This window comes from Biomphalaria glabrata, chromosome 11, assembly GCF_947242115.1.
Source record: "Biomphalaria glabrata chromosome 11, xgBioGlab47.1, whole genome shotgun sequence".
Taxonomy (NCBI): Eukaryota; Metazoa; Mollusca; class Gastropoda; family Planorbidae; genus Biomphalaria; species Biomphalaria glabrata.
In genome coordinates, this window is record NC_074721.1 from 27,837,223 (window position 1) to 27,854,068 (window position 16,846).

The 16,846-nt window shown below is 34.5% G+C and overlaps 1 protein-coding gene across 2 annotated transcripts in view; it reads left to right on the forward strand.

The window, feature by feature from the left end:
- The window catches only part of LOC129921690 (uncharacterized), a 140,931-nt gene that overhangs the window by 44,845 nt on the left and 79,240 nt on the right, over window positions 1-16,846 (forward strand). For both annotated transcript variants that reach the window (XM_056004109.1, XM_056004108.1), the window contains exons 16-20: window positions 10,415-10,521; window positions 10,648-10,914; window positions 13,440-13,500; window positions 16,274-16,405; window positions 16,553-16,807. In XM_056004109.1, coding sequence (XP_055860084.1) covers window positions 10,415-10,521; window positions 10,648-10,914; window positions 13,440-13,500; window positions 16,274-16,405; window positions 16,553-16,807 — 822 coding nt within the window. The remainder of the gene's footprint in view (window positions 1-10,414; window positions 10,522-10,647; window positions 10,915-13,439; window positions 13,501-16,273; window positions 16,406-16,552; window positions 16,808-16,846) is intronic.

The following is a 16,846-nucleotide window of genomic DNA, read 5'->3' on the forward strand; positions in this document are numbered from 1 at the left end:
TGTTTAATTCAAAATTATTAATTATTGAAATAATTTAGTTTTGGTGATGTTAGGTCTAAGGGTATTTATGTATGTATTACGGATGCACCGGATAGTCGCTCCGGCTCAGGCTTCTGCCGAATATTCGGCATTTTTTCACTATTCGGCAATATTAGGCTCCGGTATAATATCCCTACCGAATAGTAAACAGGATAGTAAAAACTAAAGCGTAGTATCTATATTTCTATTAATATTGTTAGGCGCCTTTGCGTTTAGTCTTTTCCAAGTACATTAAACGGAGGTAACACATAAATATCTAAACAATACAGGCGAAAGGCAAATAATATAAAGGTAGTCGACGTTGAATTTTGTCGAACAAGTTTAATACTCAATGAAGGAAATCGACGAATTTCGTCAAACTAAATCTCGACTTTTATAAAAATATACCAATATCCATAAAGTGGACATGATTCTATAATGTCAGTTCTGAAATAGATTAACGTTTTTGTTTCCAAAAAAAAATCTGTTTTTAAAACTATACACAATGACTATGCACCAAATATCTTTTAGTACAAAGACAAAGTGTGTTAATCTAAAAAGAACTAAAACTTTACATTATAAATTCGCGATACATACGTAACAGCGATGTCTGGCACATTTTAAAAGCTTGTCTTGACCTTTGAGTGATCAAGTAAACATGTAATCCTATTCTTGTATATATATATAAATGAGGTGAAGTATTCCAGTGGTTAGAATATTTACTAAAAACGTCTTAGAAATTCATGGAAATGATAGCAATGATGATTATAGAGCGCTCTAAATAGCTCGTTAGCTAGGGATAGCAGTTCATCTAGGAGAGAGCACTCCGAAAATTAACACCTGCTGCCTTGCAGAAGATCTTGGGTGATAAAGGCTATGAGAGCACACACAGAAAGAAAGCCAGGCTGCAGTCAGAGTCAATGGGCTTCCTGACGCATAAAACATTAACACGCAAACTCATCTATGTTGGAGTTCAGTAACGATTCTAATAGATGTGGCATTCTGCCTGTGGAATCCCACCGCGCAGATAGTGGGCCGGGAACTTCGCCTCGAAGGAGCCCACACAAGCGAGCTGGTGGTTAATCTGTCTCTGCCTGCGGAGCCAGGAGCAAAGAAAAGAAAAGTAAAAACTACTGGTCAACATTCTAAGACCAAAAATCTACAATGGAATGCAGAGGACATCCAAAAGAAAAAAAGAAGCTATATTTACGTCTAACCTTTCGACTCAGGACCTGACACAACAGAATGCGACAACACATGTACCGGAAGCTCAAAATTGGAAACAGTGAAATCTACCCATGTGGTATGTCATCAGAGAATGCCGATTACATCTTCCAAAACTGCTCTCTTTACCAATAGGCTCGTATAAGACACTGGCCCCAAGACACCCCAATAGAAAGAAAACTATATGGAGAGCTTATTGATTTGGAAACCACTGCACAATTCATCTCATATATTGGTCTAGTCATCTGAACGCTCAAACATAACAATGAGAACGAAGGAGAAGAACAGTTAAAATAGTACACGTAGTAAAAAATTAATAATTTTGTAAAAATTTTATGTAAATATTATACGTTCACAATTTCACAAATCAAATCTTCTAGACAACCCCACCTCCCGGACAAAGCCCATTACATCCCCAGTGTCGACATTGTCAAATAATATTTTTAAGTTGTGCGCTCTAAAAAATGTCTACCTAACATCCTGATATCTGGGGCAATCAATGAGGATATGATCTACGGTTAGGCAAAAGTAATAAAACTAAATGTGCCGATGTGTTTTAAGTGCTTAATAAAGTGTTACACTTTAATTGCGTGAAGCGGTGTAGATACCTTTTACTTCGTTGTTTATTTTGCTGGTGACCTCCAGCTGTCACGTTCTTAGGCCGCATGCAACCAGGTGCTCTCTTATATGTCAGCTAATGCAAGTTGGCGCCTTAGTTGGTCTTTAATGAGTTTCGGTGTAACGTCGACCACTTCTTAGCTTTGGCATACGTTAGTCTGAGATTCGTCTCCCATACAAGATAATGCCCTGCCCAGCGTAACTGTCGGACCTTAAGAATTCCCTCTATACAAAGACAGTGGATACACATTTGAGACCAAAAGAAAATCCGACTCCGAAGACAGACTCAGACGCGAAAAGAAAATCTTAATCGACCACCGGCGGACAATGGTTGTGATTGCCCTGAATGTAAAAAAATATGTAGGTTACAGCTGGGGCTTCGTAGCCACTGGGAATACATCATTCATAATTAATCTTCAGACTCAAAAACAAGCCTTATTATTATTATTATTATTTTGTTGGTTAATTTTTACCATGCGATCAGACTTCGGTGTCTACTGTCTCATAACAAAACAAAGAAAATGGTCATAACACAGCTTTTATACGCCTTACTTGTCCTTACTAAACATGATACTAAACATAATATCTAGCTTGCAGTAAACAAGTTAGTTTGATTTAACTATAAATTATTTAACCGAGCGAGGCTCGGTCACCTGGTACTATTCCTTAACTAAGTTAGGTTGATAATCTGTCTAGATGTGCGGGTATATCTCCAGAAGTAAAGATAAGCAACCCCCGCCCCAGACAGCTGAAAACGTGTTGACACTGTCTAGAGGTCACATCTTATGAGGAAACTAAGTTTGTTTACTTGGTGAAGTGATTTTATTAGTAGGCTGGATGTGACAGGTTGGGGAATGTGACGCGTGATTGGCGCGTTTTAATGTCTAGGGGATGATTATTTTTAAAGCTATCACACACTAACCCGTCAGCATATAAATCGGGAGCAGACACGCAACGAGACAAGCAATGAAAGATAGATACAAAGTTAAAAATGAAGAATATTTATTTACATAAATATTTACATATGAGAATAAAAAGGAGGAGGGTTTGCATCTATCTCTAAGCAATAATATCTCTAATCATCACTCTTGCACTTAATAAGAGAGTATGTCACTTTGACTTCTGAACTTAGCTGGTTGTCCTGTTGATGTCGCAGCTGGCTGTGTCCTGGCTTGAGGTTCTGTAGCTGGAGATGGCGCTCTAGAGGATAGAGAGACGCCAGTGATATAGTCCTTGTGGAGTCTCAATCCAAAGTTCTAATATCTGTAGTGGGCACAGTAGGGCGGGTGGCCGGCTAACGTGAGAACAAGGTTACTGCGAGCAGAGCCGATCTGCCGTGGGCAGCGTAGTTAACAGGATAGGTCCAGTGAGTTGCAGAGGTTTGGTGTAGCTATGACGTCTCACACAGATCTGGTTCTATAGGGACGTCGCACCTAATAAGTTGACAGGTGTGCTGTCGAAAGGCCGATAGCGCCAAGTAGTAGAGTTGAGTAGATCCACGTAGGCGGGAGATGATATAGGCAAGTGCAGTGCTGAATAGCACTAAGCACAAAGGCGATAGGGGATTCTCGATAGATAATAGGCAGACACCTGAGGGAGGCTGCGGATAAATAAAGACAAGTTAAGACATGTCTCTCATGCATCTTATCGATGCCCTCGACTGAGGTGCATTCGTCAGATTGGTAACATTGCTTTAAAGCACAATAGGGACATGATGACACAAGGGATTTGGAAAAATAGATGGCTGATAGTAGCAATATAAAATGTACATAAAAGAGGAATAACAATATTGTTACGAATCTCACTATCCAGGCTCTCTGCAAACTGCACCATACACCACCAACTTAAAGAACTTGACAACTCAGGGCTCCAAAGTAACGTAACACTTTGATAGTTGAATAAATAACAGCCAATACTGTACAATTGGCAACACGTACACTGTACAAATATCTCTCCGATAACACCGTTCCGCAGTATCAACTCTTGCACTGGCCTCTCCGTCTCGTTCCGGGCTTGCACTGGGTTCAACAGTCCAGGACTGACTTCACACACTAGGCTCGTGGTGTCGGACTCGATCGCAGAACAAGATCAAGACGCCAGCCGTCTCAACTGTACTTGACAGTACTCCGCACTGAACCGTCGTAATGCTCCGTACTGAACCACACCGCTGAACTGTGCTGTAGTCGACCGGACTGTAGTGAACCGGGCTCTGAACCCCTGCCGTGAACCGTCTTGACTGCGACACCTCCGCTCTTATATAGGGTCCCTACTGGCCTTCTCGAACCGGACAGAACGCCGCTCGACGTTTCTAGGTGGTCAGATGACTACAACTCTCGTGACACTCCTGAGTTCTGTTCACGACGTCGATCCTTCCCGAACCGCCATGTTGACACTCGTCTCGGCTGACCGTCGTAACTCGTCACGGTTGACCGCTCGTCTAGCGCTGGCCTGGGGCGATTTGCGTCGGCTGACTACACTCACACCACTACCCCCATCTGTGCCACCACCAAGTTTATAACAATATTAAATAAAAAACACAATGTGGAAGAGAAAATAAAAGGGGGGGAATAGGCGATGGTCAGCGACCATGACGGTTTGTTTACATACGACCGTCGGCCAAGAACAACGGAGCGCGCATGAATTGAGAGGGTGTCTGTTCAAGGGGCGCAACTCTCGTCAAAGTAGAATGACTAAAGGGGAGATAATTCATATCTCTTCTCTAAGCGCAGTATTATTGCCATAGTAAAATTGTCAAGGCGGCCAACCGAGATAAAGGAAATAAAATAAGATGTACAAATATATACATGGTTGAATCAACGATCAATTGAGCAACGAAGCATTATTAGATTACTGCACTACGTAAGTAAAAACATAAGACATGTTTATGTTTTCTACTTACGACAGTTAGAAATACACAATGCACTAATTAAATTTAAATGAAATAATAAAATACACATAATATTATCCAGTGAGAAATATACTGTTACGAATCTCGCTATCCAGGCTCTCTGCAAACTGCACCACACGACACCACCAACTGAAAGAACTTGACAACTCAGGGCTCCAAATAACGTAATAGTTTAATGTCAATAAATAACAGCCAATACTGTACAATTGGCAACACGTAACACAAGACTGTACAAATATCTCTCCGTTAATCGCCGTATCAACTCTTGCACTGGTCTCTCTGTCTCTTCTCGGACTTGTACTGAGCCGTCGTAACGAACCGTAGCTCGAGAAGTTGTGTCTCCCCCGTCTTTGATACCTTCGCTCTTTATATAGGGTCCCTGCTGGCCTTCTAGAACCGGGCAGAACGTCGCTCGACCATTCTGGGTGGTCATATGACTACATCCCTCGTGACGCTCCTGAGCTCTGTTCACAACGACGATCCTACTCGAACCTTCATGTTGATACTCGTCTCGGATGACAGTCGTAACTCGTCACGTTCACCGCTCGTCTAGCGCTGGCCTGGGGCGATTTGCGTCGGCTGACTACACACACACCACTACCCCCATCTGTGCCACCACCAGGTTTATAACAATACACAAAAGTAATTAAGTGGAACTTGTGATTATTTTCGGCTTACCACCAGGTATTCCTCTAGGAGTAAGAATAAATGAAGTAGTCCAGACTCGATTGACAGCGATAGAGAAGAAAGATTTGGATGTATTTTATATAGGCCTGGAAAATGCAGGCGTAAATAGGAAATGTCATAGGCTAAGAATTATCTTACACGTGGGTGAATTTGACTCGAGGTGGGAGTCGCACCTTGGAAAGGTCAATGTTCGTGTTGGTCCGCGTGATCTCCTAGATCAAAGAGAGACGTGGGAGAAGGGTAGGGGGAAGGTGACTTCAACTGCGCCCGTCAGACATCCGGCCGGTAAGATCAAAGAGACTGTGTGTATCTTTACCCCGGTCAAGGGAAGATAAATGAAAATCCGCCAAGGTGGTGGGCTCAGTCTAGCATGGAGAGGAAACGGTGGGGCGGGTGAAAAAATTGGGGGTAGGAAGGGGAAATCACTAAAATAAAATAAATAAATAATGAATAATAATGATTAATGCTGTGATAAATTTGAGTGACTCTGACAGCGAGCTTTGACTTGTCACACTGTACTATAAGTCATGCCTCTCTCTATAACGTTAATTTGGTCAAGCCACATCTTTTTTAGTATTGACCGGGTAGTACTTAGGGTAGTGTTTACTTAAGTCTCAATAAAAGGGCTGGACTACAAGCCAAACATCTACTAGGCTAACTTGGTATGAGTTAGTTAATTGGAGATAAGTTGTCCATCAAGGGTTTGCACCACAAGCCACACCTTTTACACATTTGACCGGTTAATAAGTTTGTTTACTTTGAGTTAAGCCTCAATTAGGGGGCTGGACTACAAGACAAACTAAGTTTGTTTACTTGGAGAAAAATGTCAATCAGAGCGCTGAACTACAGGATACAGCATTTAAAGCCACAGGTATAAAAGTGGCTTGTAAAAGCCTTTATATTATTTTAATTCCAAAACAATGGACAACTTTAAAGCAGTTTGCAATGTTTAAAACTAGTACTGTCACGTGGTAAACCAGGCAAAGCTAAAGACTTCTCAACCACCACTATGATTAATCATCTACGCTCAAAACACCCAGACTTATTCAATGAAATGACTGCATTGAAATCAGCAGTTAATAAATTGGCATCAAGTAATATCACTGCCTGTGGGAATACGCCTACGGGTAATACGAGCCGCGGGTAATATATGTCTAGTAGTTTAATATAATTAAAATGAAAGGGGAAAGGGATTACAAAAAAGTGAGGTGTTAAATCTTACATACTATAGTAACATATTAAGAAAAAAAAGATAATGTTGATGATAGATGTGTTGATAAATGTAGATGTTTAATGCTAGTTCGTTAAAACAACCAATAACAGAATAATCAAGGATTAGATTCTATAACTCCAGCTGATAACTTTAAACAATTTAATGACTAAAAAGGGACTTAGTCTTCGTCGTCTATCTATCCTGGTCTTCATTCTTCCTTGTTCGTTACTCTTCTCTTTCTGTTCTTACTTTTTAATTACTCTTCACCGCACTAACAAAAAACCTCATTATACCCAAACTTCTACGCGCATTTCTATTGTGTCATTACAATACATGAGATTGTTAACTCCTCATATTGACTACTTAATGTACAAAGGTGTAATGGCCTACTTTTACTCTTATGTTCCTTGGTTCGATTGAGGTCTCTGAAACTTATCCCTCTTCCTTGGTGCTGTAGACCGTTTTAGCCTGCTAGCATGAGCATCAACTTGGGAGGTGCCAGCTCCAGCAGTTGAATTAGTAATAGCCCGGCCGCTAATATATGTCATCGAAGTGGGAGTGACACACCGGGAATGAGGCAAAATCAATGACGATTAGGTAGGCTACGGGTGCTGACAATGGACTTTACGTGTAGAACTTAGTACTGAGCGTTAATAAACAGGAGCAGTAGTTCTCAGAGCAATTAAGAATTCGGATCACGTAGCTAGGTATAATTTCACGAAGCAGAAACTTCTGGGACTAAGGCATGAGTTCCACGTAACAGCAAGTGTGGGGATTAGAATAGAATAATGTAAGCTAGCTTTGACACTGTCAGCAACCTTTTGGTCTGTGACAATACCAATCTAATAAAGCCGCGAATTTTCCGTAAAGTGTTTTTTGTCTATTTGGCGAATCTTATGCCCTACTTATCCAAACTGACATTAACATGATCTTTTTTTAGGTTTAGAGGAGTTGATTCGGAGTCGTATTTGCGTAAGAAAGAAACTAATTCATTGCTTAAAACGTGCACTTTTTAATTTTTTCTAAACAATGCATCTTACACAGTTTGAAGATGTTCTGCACACGGCCTCTATCCTTCCTGAGCAGGTATAACCTTATGCTGGAGGACTTGGAATGTTAACATCAGAATTTTGTTAGTAATTATTTTGTAAGTCTGTCAATGTCTAGTAGGTTGATATCAGTCCCTTTGATGATACCGGAGGTGTAAATGAGCACTGGGACGGCCCAGCTATGTCAGTGTCAGTCATTTTGATGACACTGAACGTTTAAAGGAGCACTGGGGCGGCCCAGCATTTTATTGCAGCGATGAGGTTACTGCCAGACTATTTGGTGTTTAATATTTTTTTTATTCTTTGCTTATATTTACCAAGAAAGTCCTATTCTAATTTTTTATTGTTTATCTTGGCATTCTGGTTTATTCCAAGATAGTTTTAAAGAGATGCTGAGTTCGATTTCTAGATGCCTTCAAATGCAATGTTGGTTTTCTTTTTAATGCTTATGATGCCACACTTATCCTGGCTTAAAGACATGCAGATATCGTCACTAAAACATTTTTCCGTTTTGATTAGGGTTGTAACTTTTGCTTGGTTTCTGCATATAGCTTTAGATCAGTGATGCCCAACCTAATTCGACCTGCGGGCCATTTAATTTTCCAACACTCTTCTCGCGGGCCACATGACCGAAAAGTTACAAAATTAAATGAACCGTTCTATAACTATTTTACCAGAACCCCCTAGATTATAATTTTTTAAAGATTCAGAAAATAGCTTCATTTCTCTACTTCAAATGTTAGCAACAGTGTGGGTGCCTTTAAAACGACAAATTTTCTTGTTTCTTTTTGGGGAATATCCCCATTAATCCTCCAGTCTCTATTTGTAGTTAATCAATCTTTTAATCGTATTGCAAACCAAGGATGCCCCATATTTAGTTTATCATGTCGATGCATATGTTTTGTTTTTTTTAACAAAGGTGTTGGCTTATTGTCATGTTCATAAAAAGTAAAGATCCGCCTGGTAGATTCTACATTCAGAGTCCCTTTTCATAAACGCACAAATGTTAAAGGTCATGGTACCAATCCATTCAGAAAAAATATGAGAGCCCTAAAGTAGGTGAAGATACATTTTTCAACGTTATTTTTTTTGGAAGGGGGATTTTCTTCACATTGTGCCGACGTTTTGTCGGGCCGGATGGGACCACTTTGCGGCCTTAATTTGGGCATCACTGCTTTAGATCATCCATGTTAAATAAGTGGGACACGCATTTGTACATTTTGTGTCATCCCTAATAGCTAGGCATAACCAGAGCGGAGATAGTGAGTCATCATGGTATATACCTCTTCTTATGTGCACAGAACCTAGTTTATCATGATTAAGGTGCAGATTTATCTTCCAATTATTATTTAAACAGACTTTCAATGATTGTTTTATTGTGGCATTGATTCTATGAATATCAAGGGATTTTAATAGCCAATCATGCAGAACTGTATCAAATGCTTTTTTGTAGTCGATGTAATTTTCTTTTTCTTCTATTAGCTCGGTGTATTATAATACTGTTACGACTTTGGAGTAGACTAAATAAAGTAAACTCACCGATTGTCAGGTCGCCGATATCCTTCTTGTTGCAGAAGCACAATCCACTACGAACAGTCAATAATCCAAGTAATATAAATAATTTCACAGTTCTTCTAATGAAATCTACATTCAACTATTAAAAAAAACGATTTAAGAAAAACAATCCTCCGTTGAAAAATCCGCGATCATAACTCCAGTTACTTTACACATCTATCTATCTATCTATCTATCTATCTATCTATCTATCTATCTATCTATCTATCTATCTATCTATCTATCTATCTATCTATCTATCTATCTATCTATCTATCTATCTATCTATCTATCTATCTATCTATCTATCTATCTATCTATCTATCTATCTATCTATCTATCTATCTATCTATCTATCTATCTATCTCAACGTTTTAGACATCAATAATCAACAATGCTAATTTATCAGCCGATTTTTTGTATTCTTATTTATTTTTTGTATTATTTCTTTTTTGGAACAACAGTCTCTTTAAATAATTCTTTTATTATTAATAGGTGAAAAATTGTATGTCTTGACTCTTGACAGAAATAACGAATTACGTTTAACATTAAGTGCTTAGCACTAAATTATTTCTAAACAAGCAAAATTAAAAAAAATAAAGGTTATGAAAAGGGGAAGAACCTATCCATAATACTAAATTTATTAATAATGTACGAGCTATTTCACGTATTTTATATCAAACAAAATAATTAATTGATCAACTGTTTACTTTTTAATTGATTGATGTTAAGTTAAGTACAATAACTAATTGTTTTAAGGATCAAATTGAACGAAGAACTCGTGAGGGAGAAACAGCATTTACAATTATTTAAGAGGACTAAACCCAAAAAATGTAGCCATATTAGTGAAAATTGAAGGATACGTTTCCCTTGTTGATGTTAAATAGAATATATAATTACCAGTAATTGATTGAATAGTATTTTACTTTTTGAATTGATTCATAACTAAATTATACAAATGACAAATTGTGCAAAGTTTTTACTTGATTCAAAAATGAATGTGGGAGAAATAACATATAATGCTAAAGAGAATTCTACACATATTGTATATTATATGTGCTATTGTATACTCTAATAATGTACTGTTATTTGCAATAAACAATTGTACAATTTGTTTTCTCACGGATATTTTTCTCTTTTTAGAGACCAACTATAGCAGCATTGTATGCCATAGAAATAATTAATGATCTTAAGGCATTATACGAAAAAGATCTTAGCAACCACCCTTCTAAACTGGATAAAGAAATAAGGTTTATATTTTTTTAAATTTAAATATATTTGTTTTTTTAAAAGTGTATATACACATTGATACTAAACATTAAATTGGTGTCGTTATAACAGATTTTTCATCGAAACACATGTCACTTTTCTTTCAGGAACTTTGAAGACTTGGCCATATCCACATTAAACAAAACATACGCTACAAATCCGGATATCGTTTATGACTTGCTCATCTGTAGGTTAAAAGGATCGTGGAATGGCTACAGCTGTGTGGACTTAGCGTTACTTAACAATCTTGGCAAATTTCTATCTCAAACACCATGTATCCTGCTAAATGAAGAGATGTGGAACAATGACACTGTTCCAAGGAACAGTAGATTCGAACAAGCCAACATTGAACCGACAAAAACATCAAAAAACAAGTAAAATACTTTTGATTATAGGACTATATTTTTTTAAGTTGGTATCTTATGTTAACTTGTAAAATACAGACGTTATTTAAAAAAAAGATGATTACGTTCTACGCGTCATGGATTTAGTGATGTTTATTATTCAATGACTAATTTTTTCTAAATCACTGGCAATGTTACAATATGTCAACAAAGAAAGACAATTTTTTATATCAATTTTCAGTATCACCAAGGCAAATATATTTATAAAATTTACAAGAAATGTTCACAACAAATGTAAATTTGAGTTAAAGGTGTTTTTTTAGTAAACTATCTGCTAAAATTAAAATAAAACATTTATATTTTTTTAAAAAGGCTAAAAATACAATTTATATGTAAATATCAAGCACATTTTTTAAATGGAATGTTTTCATGCAGAGACTTGCATGTAGTAGCCTAACACCGCGACATGCCACATTGCCAAACTAATTCCTTAAAAGTTTTTAAATAATCAGATTTTATGTATTTTATTGTTTAGTGCTCACATGAGGATAAAAGTCTTTTTTTATGCGTTTTCTCTGTTGTTCTGTCTGTCCGTCACGTTTATATACAAACAAATAACAACACTAAACGCTATTAAAAATCTGATTTAACCTTTAATGTTATTTCCAAAACATTGCAATAGTTTTAGTTTTAAGTATCTTTTTTTCCGCATTTTCTTGTGAAAAACAAGTCAATGCTAACGAATGTGTCTTTGCTCTTATATTACATATACTTTCCCTGCTTTGATCTATGAAGAAAATGAAGTTTTTCCGGATATTGTTTTATTAAAAAATATGCCAAATGATTATTTGAATTAGCAAGATTGACTTACATTAACCTTATATTTTTGGAAAATAAATCACTATAGTTTATTTATTGATGACCAATTGTTTAGTATTTTCAACTTAAAACAAATTTATGTCAAATGACTTTTTTTTTCAAACATATCGTCAATAGGTTTATCAGGATTTTACTATAAGGAAGTAATTTACTAGAATTTTTAGACTTATTTTACATTTTATTTTCTTGCTGAAACATAAGAATTTTTTTTTTAAATAGGAAAATAATGTACCGGATTTAATATCGAAAAAGAAATCAACCTGGATTACTTATTTTTATTTTATAAATCGTCGCCAAAATTGTTTCTAACTTTATTTGAAAAATCTACTAACACAAATAATTGTATGAATTCACTGTTCATAAAAAAAAATAAAAAAATAATCTTTTTCTCATTTACGAATATCAGCTGCTCCGGATTTTAATGAAAAAAAATTATAACTCTATTTATGTAAAATCGCACTTCTGTCGTAACTTAAGTTAACTTCCAGTTAAGTTACTAACTAAACGTTTTGAAATCTAATTATCGTAAATATTATGTTCCGTTTTTTAAAGTAAAACATTTTCCTAACACCAAAATATTGATAAAAAAAAGTCTCCAGAAGTAAATCTAATTTATATACGAGACCATTCCAAAATTGTAATTAACGGTATATGATTTATTTATAATTCTCTTTTTCTTTCACTATATGTAAACATCCGATGTTATCTATTATGAATACTTCAAACTATTGCGTGGTTTCGGAAAGAAAATTAAAGGTTATTCAAATTGTATATAGTTTTTAATCTTTTTTTCAATATTAACATGACGGTCAGACAAAATGCACACAAAATGTTGCTTTAATCCAAATAATATTTATAATATCTCTAAAAAGATTATAGTAGAACTCAGAGCAATAGAGGTTATAAACCCTCGTAAAATATCTTGTGTTAATAAAACATTTTTTGTTATAGCCCATTTTGAAGTAATGGATTTTTTTCCTTTGAAGTCATATGAATGAATGCTTCAAATAAATTGCTAAAAAGAACGTACTCGGTGCACTAATGTATATGATTCCTCAATAATTGATGAAGACATTTTTTAGTGTAACACAGTGAATTTTTTCCTTTGACTTCATATGGAAAGAATTATTCAAATGAAATGCTAAAACAACTCTGTAGTAATGTTTATTAAACCTAGTTATCTGGTATGAAAAAAAAGGCACGATATCTAGATTTAGATCTAATCTAAGATTTGTTTACAGTATATGTAGATTTTTTTCAATAGATATGGATTTATATTCTAAATTAAATCGTTATAGAGTCTAGACTAAATCAAAATATAGAATTTCTCAATTAGCTCATAAAATCTGAAGACTGTGTTCGTTTGTTTTATATATTTTGTTTTAGCTTGGGCGACTTAAACATTAAAATCTAACAAATAATTTAATATAAAGAAAAAAAACTTACACAATTCCACCCTACGCCCAGTGAAATGATTTTATACGGGTGGCGGGTAAATATAAATTCCCCACCCCTAACTACGACTATGACAAAATTACTTTTTTAATCAAGATGCTTTAGCATACGACCACAAGCCCATTATGTTAAATATGATGAATCTCATAATACTTATTTGTTCCGCTAACAAAAGTTTCTTAGGAATTATAAATGTTCATAAAAAATGTTATATGTTCCAGTTGCTGCATTAGCATGTTAAGTAAACTACGAGTTCCGAGGAAGATAGCATTTCTTCGATTTGTAAGTATTTATAATGGGACCTACGTTAAGTATTATTATCCGGCTCGATCTCAGATCTCGAAAATTAGACGAAAAATGAAAAATATTTATTCACCATACCAATAAGCTTGATGAAACGTAGATGCAACGGCTACTTTTGTTTTTTTTTATAAGCAAAATGTTTGTTTATAAAATTAATTGTGCAAGCGCTTTTTACATATAAAATACACAAATTTTAAAACAATACTTATATTTAAAAGAGGTAATGTCATAATATGTTAACATAGAAAAAGGCTAAAAATGTATGTAAATACCAGGCACTTTTTTCAAAAAAGGATCTTTATGCAGTGACTTTCTTGCAGTAGCGTGACAAGCAGTGGCAAGACATGGTACAAATCAGTTTCCTCAAAATTTTAAACTTAAACAGATTTTATTTATTTTTTGTATAGTGCCCCCCTAAGAATAAAAGACGCTTATTATTTTGCGTTTTTTGTCTGTCGGTTGGTCTGTCCATAACTTTTAGATAAAAAAAACAACAACTCTAAAAGCTATTGAAAATCTGTTAATCGGTAAAAATGTTTTGAAAAAGAATTCGACCTACTTAACTTTTGTTACCGATCGTCTACGAAAATGCTCCGAATTTTATATAAAAATTTATAAACATAAAAAAAAAAATATTTGAAATCACTTTTTCAATAAGTAAATCATTTTTTCCCTCATTTACGAAAATTGTACGTTCCTGATTTTTTATAAAAAAAAGTTTTGACTCTATTACACTCTTACACTACATTTAACTTTTCTAGCTAAAACGTTACAAAATCTAATTATCGTTAATTTTATGTTACGATTTTAAAAGAAAACAAGTTCCTAATACCAAAGTACAGTATACAAATCTATCTACAAGGCAATGGAAATATAATTTTCATAATAGACCATCCGTAAAATTTAATAAACAGTATTAAATTTATCCGGAGTTCTCTTTTTTCTCCTCAGTACATAGATAAACATCCAGAAAAATCTGTTATAGATACATAAAAATATTACGATGTTACGTAACAGAAAGTATATGTAAATACGATTTTAAATAGATTTTATTTTTGATATAAATATGAAGGACAGACAAACTGACAGACAAACTGACAGACACAACGCAAAAAATGCGTCTTTAATGCTTTTTGAATGAATTATGTTACAACTCAGAAAACCAATTTATATTCACCCTCGTTAAATCTCTCGTGTTAACAGAGACATTTTTTTAGTACTTGTCCATTGTGACGTACTGGAATCTCTTCCTTTGACGTCATATAAATTAAATTTTTAAATGTATTCCTAAAAAAACAACAACACTTGTTCCACCAATGTCTTTGAACCCCCCAAAACTGGCTCGTATTGATGAAAACATTTTTAGTCTAACTAGGCCATGTGACGGATTAAATTCTTTTGCCTTGAACGTCATATGGATTGAATTCTTTAACTGAAATGCTAAAACAACTCTGTATAGTAATGTTTATAGTAATATTTATAAAACCTCGTAATCTGACTCGTATTTAAAAAAGACGTATAAGCTAAATGTTTTACACTAGATCTAAGTATTTTTAGACTAGAGCTAGAATTTTAAAACTAGATTTAGATTCATATTCTAATTAAAATCATTGTAGATTCTAGATCTAGAATTTTTAGTTCTAGTTTATAATGATTTAGACTAGATCAAGATATATAATTTCAGTTTCCAGACTTTAAGTGTAGATTTTTATTTTAAATGTCTAGAATAATATTGCAATGTTATAAAATACTTAAACTTTTTTTTCTGTTTTTAAATTTAATATTGAATTCAGTCAATTAAAAGGTTATCTAGTTGTTGTTGTTGTTGTTTTTTTTACAAAAATCTTATCTGAATTACATCTAACGTATTCTAAATTTATATTTGAGATCTAGATCTAATAGATATAGATCTTAAGAGTGTTAAATTAGAAGTTTAATTTAGGTAGATCTACATCCTCATTCCATTTAGCTGAAAATGCCAATAGCTGTGTTGGTAACTGTGCTGGAACCATGAGTAGATGTTGCTAAGTACAAGTATGATGCCTGTTCTTTCTTTTTTAAATTATAAATCAATACAAAAGATTATCTTAAATCGCTTATCTGACATATTGTATATATCCGGTAGTTGTTATACTGTAATGTGTAATATATCTTTTTATCAGTATTAGGCTATTAGTTTGTTATTAACTTAACAGAAATGTCTGTACCTGTGGAAAGCGCTACACTGATTATCTTCTCTGTCCCGGTTTCCTACCCTGCTCTCTGTCATTCCCCTTCGTCCAGCGGAAGATTTGGATAAGAAAGGAAATTATCTAAAATTTTAAAGAACATCCGAAATATCTAAAACATTTTACAGAAAAACTACGAGCCAAATAAATTATTATTAAAACATTATTTCTTTTGAGAATCAAAACAAAATCAGGTCAGGTTACTTTATCATTCAAAAATATGACTGCTAGTGTTCACTTACTAAGTAAACGAAGTTCAACTAAGTTACCTTTTAATTATTATGTTAATAATCTTTAAAAAAACGACGAAATTAACGAATACTCCATTCTTTAAAAAAAAGAAGAAAATATTTCAATTTTGAAAATTTCAAAACGTTGTTTATTTTCCACGTTATTTCCTCTATAAAATCATACTGTGTGGGTACGATAGGAAGTAATGGGAACTTGGTTTTAAATTTTTAAGTTGTATATATTTCCTAATTTTGTAGTATTGCAAATTTAAGAAGTGCATCTCTTTAACACAGATCTCTCACCTTGTGTTTCTGGGATTCTTTGCTATTTGGATAATCTCCTTTCTAGCAGTCGACACGCTACACTGGATTGAATGGGTACTTTTCACTTGGGTAATATTCTACTTAGCTGAAATTGTCAATCAGGTAAGCATTTATTGTAATATATTCATTAAGATAATGTAGAAAAAAATCAACATAACCCACATCCTTAATAAAAAAAATCTAAAAAAGCTATATATAGAAATTACAATATATAATTACTATAATTATTTTCATTCAAATTACTTTCAGTGTATACTCAACGTTATGAGACACAGATGGTCATGTTGGAGTTTCATAGATCGCATAGAACTATTTTCTGTTCTCCTATTTCTCTTTTCCTGGATCTTACATATCGCTGCTTACATACACCAGGACAATCAACAACTAATGGACTGCGTTTTAACACTTTTTAGTATTGACTTCATGTTCTTTTGTATTTTTACGCTAGAGTTCTGCTACATCAAACAATCATTAGGGCCAAGGCTTATAGTTTTCGTGAAAATGGTATGAAAAATATATTTTATTAAAGTTGTTAATATTCTA